The sequence below is a fragment of the Amblyomma mixtum genome, chromosome 5 (assembly GCF_055824585.1).
Source record: "Amblyomma mixtum isolate Tamu chromosome 5, ASM5582458v1, whole genome shotgun sequence".
NCBI lineage: Eukaryota > Metazoa > Arthropoda > Arachnida > Ixodida > Ixodidae > Amblyomma > Amblyomma mixtum.
Genome location: NC_143016.1, coordinates 187,785,801 through 187,799,075, shown reverse-complemented (window position 1 = coordinate 187,799,075; position 13,275 = coordinate 187,785,801). Strand labels below are relative to the sequence as shown.

General features: G+C 47.8%; 1 protein-coding gene across 1 annotated transcript in view; it reads left to right on the top strand.

Annotated features, from left to right (window-relative positions):
* The window catches only part of ATPCL (ATP-citrate synthase), a 58,527-nt gene extending 48,419 nt beyond the window's left edge, over positions 1 to 10,108 (top strand). The window contains exons 17-20 of the mRNA XM_089546471.1: positions 104 to 247; positions 1,832 to 1,945; positions 3,478 to 3,637; positions 8,390 to 10,108. Coding sequence (XP_089402597.1) covers positions 104 to 247; positions 1,832 to 1,945; positions 3,478 to 3,637; positions 8,390 to 8,493 — 522 coding nt within the window. The 3' untranslated portion in view covers positions 8,494 to 10,108. The remainder of the gene's footprint in view (positions 1 to 103; positions 248 to 1,831; positions 1,946 to 3,477; positions 3,638 to 8,389) is intronic.
* The last annotated feature ends 3,167 nt before the right edge of the window (positions 10,109 to 13,275 follow it).

Below are 13,275 nucleotides of genomic sequence, written 5' to 3'. Positions count from 1 at the left end.
CGGCCTCTTGTGCGTCTGGTCGGATGCCTCGAAACCAGGAACAATGCACGGCATTAACGCGCCAGCATCGAGCCTCTGTGCAATCGGTGGGTTTGATGTGCAGGGTGACCGATTTGGGGGTGCCCTGGACGCGGCCGCCCGGCAGTTCAGTGAGGCCTACGACAGCCGCCAGATCCCCATGGAGTTTGTGAACAGCATGCGCAAGAAGGGCATCCTCATCATGGGCATCGGCCACCGGGTCAAGTCGGTGAGTGGGGAGAGCTCCCCCCCTTCCTTGTACTTCCTGTAGACTTCCTGTGGACTTCCTGTTGATTTCCTTACGTCTCTACAGATAAGTCTACTACAGTGTGTGGCCATAAATTTGATTGTCTGTACACTGTCTATAGGATTTGTAGTGTGTATAGGCTAGTCTATAGAAAGTCTGTAGACTTTTTCTAGTCGATAGAAATTTTAATAAGGGTCGTCCTCTGCTTGGTGTGCGCTGGGCAGACCCCCACCTTCACAATGCATGAATGGGGGCAGCTGATGGAATGAAGCCACAGTGCAACAGTTGTCACGGGTGACAATAGAGGGTCTGCTTATAGTAATTTTCAGTTTCCATCGTGTGGACTGTGTGGGCAGCAAGTTGAATGTTATAACTAGGGCCCGGAAATTTAGGCATTTGCCTAAACATGCCTATAAACGCCTAAACTGGAGATTTTTGCACTTGCCTCCCTTTCTGTCATTTTTTAGCAAATGCTACCTATTTAACTGCATTTTTTGCCTATAAATGCCTAAATCTGGCACTTTGGTCCTCGGTGCCGTTTTTCCATTTTGAGACATGTGTCTAAGTACTATGGTGAAATGCGCGCGCCGATGCACGCACAAAAGGCGCGGGTCTCGCTGAACGCTTTTCTCGAATAGTAACTTGAACGTAGTGTAACGAACTGTTTATCTCGAAGTGTAGCAAGAGACGAGTTTGGAAAGAGACCTGACATACATTAGTGCAAACTTCTCAAAATGGACGGAAAGGATGACAAAGTTGGAAAAGGCTGGACTCTCAATAGACGAATCTTTGAAGGTAGTGGCAGAAGTACCAGCAGCAGGAAAGGGTGCTACTGCTTCTACGAAGATGCAACATTTGGTAGAAAAAAATAGATGCCTGGAAACAATTTCCCAAATCGGAGACTTTCTACGCGGAGACGATACGGCCATATCACCTGAAGGCCTAAGCCTTCATCAACTCTCATGTTCTAGGTTCGCGCCACTAACTTAATGTGATGTCAAAAGAAGCCTTTTAAAGTACAAAGCTATGCTTAGAGAAAACCGAAGGAGCTTCAAGTTCGAAAACCTGACAATGCGCTTTATTGCTTCGGTTGAGGACTGCGTACGCTCCGTGCTTGACTTACAAATCTTGTACACATGAATAGAGAGTATTATTCAAAGTGCCTATTTTTGCTTTATAGTGCCTATTTCAATATTTTTTAGAGCCTAGATGCCTGCCTATTTCGGGGTTCTTTAGTGCCTAAATTTTCGGGCCCTAGTTATAACTAAAAGCAGCTTTAAGTGCACTTGCTGGCTTATGTACCACGGTCAAAGGAATGAAAAAGAAGGGGGGTAGAAAGTGAGTTGTGCTTTTCCTGTGGCTGCTGATGATGTGATCTTACCTTGTAATCTTTCTGTATTTTGGATTTTATAAGCCGAAAAACTTCCATTCGCACTGTGGCCAACTCCTGTAACCCTGTGTTATGGCAGGTGATCAGTTCTTGTAGAATGTTTGGGACGTGCATCCTATTGTTTATATATCGGGATGCTAGTGAATGCAGTTGAGGGACTGCTCTGTGTGGTGCAGATAAACAACCCGGACATGCGAGTGAAGATTCTGAAGGACTACGTGAAGCGGCACTTCCCAGCGACACCCGTGCTTGACTACGCGCTGGAGGTTGAGAAGATCACCACCTCCAAGGTCAGTGGGTCCTTTAATTAAAGGGACCCTGGACCCTGTGATGCTGTGGTCGACAGTGTGCAGTGCTCTTTGTCCCCCTGCCCTGCTGACAAATTTCATGCTGTTGGGGTTTCTTAATGAGACTGGCATTTGTGTATTGGAAGGTTCACTTTTGGCTGCAGAAATGAGATTCTTTCTCGAGAGAAAAAAATAGTAATGGCAAAGAACAGAGAAATACGTGGGGAGAAGGTGATTGCATGATGCAGTGATTATTAGATCCGTGCTGCATGAGCCTGCACAGGCTTGCTAGCCTGTTGCGCATACTTGGCGTAGCATTCCGTTGAGGGTAATTGAGGGTAATGCGTGCCCCATCTGTTATTGTGATTTTTCATGTTAAGTCTTTTTTTTACATTTTTGCAATGGTGGAACCATTAATGATGAAATCCTGGAAGCTGATAGCTTTTCCGCAACACTTTAGACACCTGGGCATTACAGAACTACTGGTTCCTTCTTGTGCAAAGAACCCCAGGTGGTCGAAATTTCCAGAGCCCTTCACTGCGGTGTCCCTCATAGCCTTAGTCACTTTGGGACGTTAAACCTCCATAAATCAAACCAAATCAAACCAAATCGTTCTTGGGCAAAGTGGGGAGTACTAACAGGAAGGAATGGGAAAAGACTGCTGTAGCAAAACAGAGTTAAGCGAATTGGTGTGGATACATTTTCGTCCGGATACTTTCTCTGGGACCATGTACTAGCACTATTGTTTCTCATAGAAGGTTCTCCTCACTAATGTGCTGTCCGTGTTTTTAGTCTCTGTGAGTGGCTGATGCAGTGCAGTGATGCAGGAAAGCTCATCTACAAAAGAGGCAGTGGAGAGGTGTGTTGTTAGGGCCCCTTGGTAACACACATTGCAAAACTGTGCTTCAAAACCGTGGTTATTACCCTGTGGCCACTTTGTGGAGGTTTACAGAAAGGGGCGCTGCGTATGGGATGGGCTGTCACCCAGTGATGGCACCCATCATGACGGTCCTGTGTGGCATGACAGTCTGCTAACCTCAGTTTTGACCCACTTGGACTGCAGGCTCAATATAGATGCACTGTGTCATCATCATCATCATCAGCCTGACCACACCCACTGCAGGGCAAAGGCCTCTCCCATGTCTCTCCAGTTAACCCTGTCCTTCACCAGTTGTGGCCGCCGTATCCCCGCAAACTTTTTAATCTCATCCACCCACCTAACTTTCTGCCGCCCCGTGCTACACTTACCTTCTCTTGGAATCCACTCCGTTGCCCGTAAGGACCAGCAGTTATCTTGCCTTCGCATTACATGCCCTGCCCAAGCCCATTTCTTCCTCTTGATTTCGACTAGGATGTCATTAACCCTCGTTTGTTCCCTCACCCACTCCACCCGCTTCCTATCTCTTAACGTTACACCTATAATTTTTCTTTCCATAGCTTGCTGCATTGTCCTTAACCGTGTATGGTTTCACAACTGTTGTGATGCAAGAAGACCTGCCATCTCGTTGCTCACACTTTGGGCATGGCGGTTTCAGAAGCCCAACCTGATCCTCAACGTGGACGGTCTGATTGGTGTGGCGGTGGTGGACCTCCTGCGGAGCAGTGGCTGCTTCACACCCGAGGAGGCCCAGGACTACATCGAGATGGGTGCCCTCAACGGGCTCTTCGTCCTCGGCCGCACCATTGGCTTCATTGGTATGCACCCTTCTTGCTTCGCAGTACAGTTGAACCTCATTATAATGTTGTAGTACTTTTTGGAAAAAACTTCGTTGCATCAAAGTTTTGTCTTTCACTAGCACAGTTGATATCGCACATTTATAAAACCTTCCCGTTCTGCTTTATTATGCTCACGTGTGTTTGTGAAGGTATTACAAGCAATTTTAGACGAAACAGAGCAAAATGAGTGGCGAGAATAGTTCAGTAAAGCTTCATTATCTCGAACTGTCATATCTCAAAATATTGGCTTAGCCGAAATCTTCTGCAGAGCTGAGCCTCTCCCCATGGCACCGTGTGTTTATATTACCATTTACCTTGAAGCATCTCCTCAACGAATTGTGGAGACCTCAGAATGTTGACTGATAGCTAGAGGTACAGTATAATCTCGTTACTACGAACCTCACATTAACGAATTTTTCATATTTACGAGCTTTTTCAAAATCCCTGCCAAAATATCTATATTTTCAATGTAAAAATATTTCACTACTACGAATTTCAAAATACCGAACATTTCAGAATAACGAGCATAATTTATTTGCCCACCTATTATAAATGCACCTCATTATTACGAACTTACCCCGGAGAAGTGAGCCGACTCCCCGAGAGGCACACGCTAACTCTGCTAATCGCCAAGGGCAGGCATCCGATACAATCCAGTCCAATCCGAAGCCGCCTCGCAACCGGAAGTTGGCTCGTCTCTCCTCCTCCGTTTTTTTTTTCTCCCACGGTGTGCCACGGCCGGTCTCGACGCGTGCGCTCTCTCCTCTCTCCTCAAGAGAGAGCGAGAGAGAGAGAGAGCGCGCGCGTCGAGACCGGCCGTGGGTGTGCATGTGACTAGACTATGATGTAAAAAATAGCGCACAGGGAACACACGGGACGGAAAGTAAACTGCGTCGTTTACTTTCCGTCCCGTGTGTTTTCTGTGCGCTATTTTTTACATCATGAACGTTATCCAACTTGCCCAACTTTCCGCTTTGCTGACTAGACTACCTCCGCGCTTTTCTTTTTTTGTGTGCGGCCGCCGCGAACGCGAGGCCTAGTCGTTTCTTGCCGCTGCGTGTTGGCTGTGCTGGCGATGAATTCTGCGGGCGCCAGCGTCAAGATGAAGCGACGGCAGTTCACGCTTAAGGAAACACATCGTTTCGGAAGCGCCTAGTGCAGCGCTGTTAAACCTTCGGCTCGGACTCCCGACAGCCATAAATGTCCGCCAGGCTGCCGAAATGGTAACTGGGGTGTGGTGGAACGTAAAGGCCTCGACCATCAACAACTGCTGGAGGAAAGCTGGCCTAGTGAAATCGCCGCTTCACACAGAAGACTGCGATGACGCTGATAGCACGGATGACGACAGCGCAAAAGATGTGCGGACTGAAGTCACTGCGAAACTCTCTGTAGACTCTTCTGTAACTTTTGCCGACTACGCCGAGTCGGAAAATGCTGCCCCTGAATGTAGAAGACATCGTGAGCAGCGTTCGCGAGTATGGAGAGCGCGGCGAAGAAAATGAACTGGACGACGATGCCGACTCGCCGCCTGCAGACCAAGCGGCCGAACCTGTGTCTAGCGCGGAGGTTCTTGCATCCATAGGCAAACTTCGCACATTCATCGGACGTTGTAGCGATGTGCCTGATTCTGTGCTCCAAAAAGTTGACGTTGAAGAGTTCGTCCTGGGGCGCCTGTGTCGCACCCGCCAGAATCACGGATTTCTTCAAATAAACGAGCGCTGAACCTCTCGTTTGCGTTCCTGTTGGAAAATTACATAGCTTGTCGTGTGCCCTTCCTGAAGGTACAGTATTTTCATTGTCCAGTAATACTACTACAGTGAAAGCTCGTTAATTCAAAACTCGATAATTCGAATTTTCGGATAATTCGAACTACACTACTTGGTCCGGCCAAGCTTCATAGAGATCTGTGTATAAAAAAGCCCGTTAATTCCAAAGCGAGTCGGTTCCGTGACGGATAATTCGAACTACGCGCCACACGCGCCACCGCGTCTGGGCGGCTTGGCACACAGCATGTGGCCAAAAAAAAAAAAAAAGCACCTCCTCCGCATAGTTAGAGGCTGAGTACGTCCTAAACGGGGACAGAAGATGGAACTAGATAAAACCTTGGAAGAGTGGGTACAGCTTAAATGGCGCCATCACTGGCGCGGCGGCGGCCGGCGTGGCGGCACCGGAGGGAATGGGTTGGCGACCGCGCTGGCGGCTGCCTACCCTCTTTTCCGCGCAACCTCGGGAACTCGCAACTAAATGCTCGTTAATTCGAGCCCTGTTAATTCGAAAATACGGATAAGCACTGTCAGCGCGGCCCCAGCCAACGCCCATGAAGGCTAAGACTTCGGAGGGGCGCTACAAATTACGAGCGAAAATTTTTTTTCTTTGCGAGTGTCGTCCATGCTTCCACCCATCGGTCGGTCGCCAACGGAAGCACACGCTCAGCCGCGAACAAGGCGCCGGCACAAGCGCTGGCACTCTGCCAAGTTCCCTTCCCCCTTGCTGGAGCTAACGTCGAAAGTGATGTTATCGCTGCGCAGCATCTTGGCGCGCCGCCAAGAAATGCGTTGGGGGGCCGTGACGGTGCTGAAAACGAGGCTTGCACAACCGAACAAGCGCTGGCACTCTGCCAAATTAAGTTTGCTTCCCCCTTGCTGGAGCTAACGTCAAAAGTGATGTTATCGCTGCTCGGCATCTTGGCGCGCCGCCAAGAAATGCGTTGTGGGCCGTGAGGGTGCCAAACGGAGGGAAGCGTTAACGACTGACGCTTTTTTTTTTTTTTTTCAGATTATTAGGCAAAAATCGGGGGTGGGTGGGTTCATTATGTGAGTGGGTTCGTTACGCGAGTAAATACCCTACATACACCGTAATGCAAATGGTTCTTGTCGGTTTTTCGCGCCCATTCGATAATTCGAACATCGGATAATTCGAACGTTTTTCCCGGTCCCGTGAAGTTCGAATTAACGAGCTTTTACTGTACCTTTTTTCGCGAGTCTTTCGTTATTACGATATTTCAAAATAACGAACGATTATTCGCGACCCCGCGAAGTTCGTTGTATCGAGATTTCACTGTAAATGGCGCCACTGGTAAAGTATTGCAAACTTCATGCATTGCTGCAGAGACTGCCATGGAACGAGCACCTTCACTGAATACGAAAGCATGCTGCACTGCAGAAGTCAGTTAATGGCATCAAGCAACCCTGAGACCCATCATGTGCTCTCGTGGCCTGATGGGAATGGGGTGTGCAAGCAGCATGTGCCCGGAAAATAGCACAGTTGATTTGGCTTGCTTTATGCACAGTGTCATCGACTGTGTGTATGCACACACCAGACGCGATTTACTATAGAGTGGATCCGCACTTCACATGACCAGGCTGACCTGGCGTGATGGTGTGGTTCAATTTGAAGAGGTTCATCGTTCCAAAGCAACAGCGGCTATGAGGGACTCCATAGTGGAGGGCTCCAGAAATTTCCACCACCCGGGGTCTTTAAATGTGCACTGATGTCGCAGCGTACTATCACACTCAGTATTGAGTGACACCGCGAGAGTGCTAGCGGGGTGTAGTGCATAATGAGCACGATAGCACATGGGTGCCTTGCGTTTCGCCTCCATCAAAACGCGGTCGCTGTGTCCTCGGAATCGGCATTTGAGCGCCCAAACCGCTCAGCCACCGCAGCGGGGTGAGATGGGCGCGAGTTATACCAGACATTGTTCACAAACGAGAATCTTTTGTCGCACAAGGCAACCCACTTCACGGTGTGGTCAAGAAGTCTGTTATTTTTGCCTGACATTTGCTCAAGAGCGTTGGCGTTACGTGGCGCTACTGCTGCTTGTCCATTGGCAGCAGCAGTTACCTTCACGTTTTTTGAAGAATTTTTTAACTGAAAGAAGTGGTGCAATTTGCCCAAATTTTCTTTTATACTCGCGAGAACTTCTTTGTACCAAAACCTGCATCGTGAAAATACTTCATTAAATTTAAGGGGGCCAAGACTTAAATGGGCGTCTTGGTCCACTTCCACTGTGGCAGTGGACAGAGTGTGCCAGATGCCCTGCATTCTCCAGGACATGTGGAAGCTTGTCGAGAGAGAGAGAGAAAAGGACGGAAAGGCAGGGAGGTTAACCAGGCGATGCCCAGTTGGCTACCCTACACTTGGGGAGGGGAACAAAGGGGAAAAAAGGAAAAAGAGCGGCAAGGAAATGAGTCTTCTAAGTGTCCATCGGCCACTATGTCACAGGGACAGAGGGCGCGCACTGAAAACTTAAAGATTATAGGCGGGAATGCAACCCCGAGTCCCTTAGGAAATTCAGGAGCGCTTTCACCGCTTTCCGTTGTCTGGAAGGTTGTGTCCAAGGCCCCAGAACGTTACTCTGTTAAAGGACGCGAGTCCAAGCAGAGCAGAGAAGCAACTAGGCAACCGCGCTCTCGCTCAAAACGAGGGCAGTCACAGAGGAGGTGGCTGATCGTCTCGTCACAACCACACTGGCCACACGCAGGAGAGTCGGCCATTGAGATGAGATGGGAATAGGCGTTTGTGAACGCCACTCCCAGCCACAGGCGGCACAACAGCGTAGTATCACTGCGGGGGAGGCCGAATGGTATATGATGTTGGAGCAAGAGGCTTTCACTTTGCTTTGCAGCTGGCAGTATGCCATGGCCATCGAGCCGTATAAACTAAGAGCGAAATAATGAGTCTCTTGAAACCAGCTCTGCTGCAAACAACGGCCTCTTCTTCCCTTGGCAGGTCACTACCTGGACCAGAAGCGGCTGAGACAGGGCCTCTACCGTCACCCATGGGACGACATCTCCTACGTGCTGCCCGAGACCGAGGGCTACGACAACAACTAAGCCCTGGGCTCGCCCCACCACAACCAACACCCCCCCGGAAGCTCACAGCAGCCAGGCTCTTTCCCCGAGCCTATTTATTGCAGTCGTGTTGTGTCCCCACCCCCCTTGTGGACCCAATTATGAGAACTGTGTATTGCGCTGTGTCGTTGTTGCCTACGCGGGGCTCTGTGTAGTGTCTCTTCTACTCCCACGTCCATCTGGTCACATGCAGGCAGCTCCAAAGCAGCAACTCGTGGAACACTCGAGGTTTCTGGCTCTGGCAAACAGTTTTGCAGGCCTTACAGTTTGAAGCAGCGTTGCTGTGACACCTTGCGCGCACCTGCTGTTGGGGAGCACACTAGGGTTCCAGCAGGATTGGAAAGTTGCCAGCTCTGCTTGGGGCATCTCGCAGTATTCTGTTTGTTCTCATCACTGACACAAAACATTCTCATTTTTGTTGGCCTTTGCAAACCCCTTTTTTTTATTCCTGCGCTTTGTCTTTTATAACTTGAAGTGCCTATTTATGCCTAAAAATTGCCAAAAATAAGTTTTGCACAAAGGAGAAGGAAAACTGCTTCTGTAGAGCCCCTTTGTTGTGACCGTTTTGTTTGTGCCGGTGACTCAATTTACAGCTGCTCCAAGTGTTTTTTTTTTTTTTTCCCCCAGTATACTTTTGCAAAGGCAACGTCGGCAACAAGTAGCCGTCCTGCAGAAAGCGTTGCCCAGGTGCTTGCCTACAAGATGTTGCTGCTTGCGTACTGTCGCCTCAACATTCCAATCATATCACTGAAATTCTGATGCTTTTTTTACTAGCGTGAAATGTGATTTTGATCATCTTTTTCTTCCTTCAGCAAAGCTAGCGGCAGACGTGGAAGACCTCACTTTCGCAACTCGGTGCATATCTTTATATTTTTGTTAATACAGATGTTAATGTGAATGTTTTGTGAAAAAAAAAAAATATATATATATATTCATTGCTTCACTGTGATCTGTGTACAGGACGGCAGCGAAATGTTTATCAGAAGCTGGTGCCAAGAAACCATCGCTGCCCAAGATTCGTTGCTTTGGGAGGCACACAAAACAAAATGCATTTCGAGACTAATGTCCACAATAAGGCAGCTTGGGAGACTAAAAGGCACTATAACCCAAGCCAACCACAACACCGGTGTTCATAATGGCTGCGCTGTCACTGGCCTCTGTAACTCAACAAGGTGCTTGAGGTGCCACCAGTGCTTCGACTGTGTGGCCCCGTGAACGATGAGCTTGTTGTTCCACTGTTTGGGGGCGGCGGCCTTGCTAGGTTTCAAATGCGATGACAATCACACACTTGCATTGCGTGGCTGTTTTATGTGGAAGAACGCTTTGTACTGCCTACCTCCCCCCCACTTGGCATCTCTACTACAATATATACTTAAACAGCAGCCCCGTACTCTGTGTGCATCGTAGGCCAGGCACATATGCTACCACTCTTTGCCGTTTCCTCTTAGCCCTGCTGTCAGTTTGCTAGAAACAGCGAGGCCCACAAGTGGCACACGATTGCTGCTGTCCTGTGGGGCAGCACAGACGTGCCATTCAAGCAGTTGGTAATAGTGTGCAGTTCTCCGTGACAGCGAATAAAATATAAACTGTGGATGTACGACTGAGTTCCTCAATTGTGCTCTGGTGAGCACCTTGCTTTTGCCTGCAGTTGGAATAAGCTGCGAAGTTCACAATGGCTGGTCTTCTCATGCTGATGCTGCAGCAGCGGATTTTATTACTTCAACATTGAGTGCAGATGGCACAGGCTTTATGAACATTTTTAGCTAGTAAAGTACACGTATAACTTCAATACTTCTTGCGAAACTGCTCTTAAAAGAAAAGGATGTACTGTACCACTTGATCATTAAACCTTTAAGCCTTATTAGGTGCTGCATAAGTGTAGAATCTTGTAAGGCTGGTAGAATTTGCAGAACACTTGACAAGAGTTTAAGAGCGTACGTTGTTGGGCTAGTCGGTCAATCATGGTAAATAAAAGTGGGTACTACACACACAAAGACACGGACAAGAAGATAACACAAGCTCAGTTGTGTTATTTCCTCAAAGGTCTCTGTTGAGACATTACATGAGGGAGTGGATGGTATCTGGCAAACAATGGTAAAAAATGTTAAGATGAAAGGTTGGCGATGCTCCGCTCGAATTCTAGTGGGTTGATGATAATGGCAACTTTGGTGGGCAGGTCATTCCGGTCTCGTGCAGTACGCTGAAAAAATGACTGCTGAAATGTCACAGTATGGGCTTGTAGGGTATACATTGCGTTACTGTGGCTGAACCGGACTATGCGGTGGGCTCTTTTTATGTAGGGGTTATCAAGAGGCAAAGAATGGCAAAATTTATGAAAAAGGTTAAGACGTGCTATCTTACGGCGCGAGGCTAGGGGGGGCAAGTTGATTTGAGCTTTTAGCGCTGAGATGCTCGAGTGGTAGGAATAATTAGATAGAATGAACCGTGTTGCGCGGTTCTGAACCAATTCGAGGGCGTTAGTAAGATAATTGTGGTGCGGATCAGAAATAGCGTTAGCATACTCAAGCTTGGGCCGCACAAAGGCTTGAAAAGCAAGCTGTTTAATAGGGGGAGGAGCGAGTGAAAGGTTACGGCGTAAATAACCTAGAGCACAATTAGAATTTATTATGTGGTTAATATGACAGGTCCAAGTTAGGTCACGCGAGATATGCACACCAAGATATTTGAATGATTCGGATGTTCCAGTCTGCAGGTTATTAGTATTATAATTAGGCACTACGTAATTACGATGACGGTGAATGGACATTAACACGGTTTTAGAAATATTTAATGACATGAGCCATGTTTTACACCAGTCCTGTATGCGAATAAGGTCAGTTTGTAATGCGAAATGGTCGGTGGAGTTAGTAATTCCTCGGTAAACGACACAGTCATCGGCAAAAAGTCGGATATGAGAAGAAATGTTACACGGTAGGTCATTAATATATATCAAGAAAAGGAGGGGCCCAAGTACCGTTCCTTGCGGTACCCCTGAGAGCACAGGTGTTAAGGATGAAGAATGTGAATTGGCATATACGAACTACTGACGGTTCGATAAAAACCCTCGAATCCAGTTCAGAACACATGGATGAATATTAAGGCGCAATAACTTTAGTAAGAGACGGCCATGGGGGCCTTATCGAACGCTTTTTCGAAGTCTAAAAACACTGCATCAGTCGGGATATTACGATCAAGGTTTAAATGTAAGTCGTGCAGGAAGAGTGCCAGTTGGGTGTCACAGGAATGATTCTTGCGAAAACCATGCTGGCTTGAGTGAAAAAAATGAACGGACGATAGGAAGTTAGCAATATGCGAGTATAAAACATGCTCCATTATTTTGCAAGAAATGCTTGTTATGGAAATCGGGCAGTAGTTACTCGGCGATGATCGGCTTCCTTTCTTGAAGACTGGGATAACTTGCCCACCTGCCAGTCACGTGGAATCGAACCAGTGTTCAGGGATTCCTGGAATATGAGCGATAAGAACAGGCTACACGTATGTTTAGTATTTTTCAGCACTTTGGCGTTGATACCGTCCACTCCAGTAGATGACGAGTTCTTCATGCTTTGATGGTCATGCTTTGCAGCTCATCTCCGGAGTGATTTAGGAAGCCAATGTCATCAGCGCATCGCAAAATTACTTAGGTATTCTCCATTAACTCTTATCCCCAACCGTTCTGAATCCAGGCCTCGGACCACCTCCTGTAAACAGGCGGTGAATAGCATTGGTGAGATCATGTCTCCCTGCCTGACACCTTTCCTTAATGAAATTTTGTTGCCGACTTTATGGAGGACTACTGTAGCTGTGCAGTCAGTGTAGATATCTTCCCGTATTTTAACAAGCCTCTTCTATACCATGATTGCGCAGTGCCTGCATGACTGCTGAGATTTTCAATTAGTCATTTGCTTTGGTTTTGGTTCATGGGGTTTCACGTCCCAAAGCGACTCAGGCTATGGGGGAGCCGCAGTGAAGGGCTCCGGAAATTTCGACCACCTGGGGTTCTCTAACGTGCACTGACATCGCTCAGTACATGGGCCTCCAAGATTTCGCCTTCGTCGGAATTCAATTGCTGCGGCTGGGATCGAACCCACGTCTTTTGTAGCAGCAAAGTGCCATAGCCACTGCACCACCGTGGTGGCTCAGGCAAATGCTTTCTCATAATCAATGAAGGCTATATATATATATATATATAGGGGTTTGACTGTTTACAGCGTGCACTTCTTTCGTTTGAGACCAGATGGCGCCACAGGCGCGCTCGGAACACAACGCCATTACGGGCCTCCTAAGTCTCTGGCGTGTTGCAGCAGTGGAAATATCGCGGGTGACTGCCGAATGTGTTCTTTCTATGATGATGTGGAGAGGCAGAGGATATATGTGCTAAGTTGTGGATTGCAAGAATTGCGACCGAGAGGAAGGTGTAGAATTTTTGCGAACTTCATGGAACCAAACTGCACAAGGACGTATAATGTCCCTGTTCGTGGCCATTCACCATGCACCCTTTACAAACTGGCGAACGCAACAAACACGTCCACCAGCCCTAGATAGCCAGTCTAGAAAGAAAGGTTTAGATCTTCGAACTGGTTCCAGTTGAATGGACTGACCATTGGTGCGCCCAACACCATCCAATGTATCAATATGAATGTTTATATATTTTGACAAAACAAGGCAGAACTAACACAGGCTTTTAAAATAGCTATCAGCAGCTTAACATACTAAATTGTATTCCTCTGCACCACCAGTGTGGTCGAAATTGGATTAAATAAC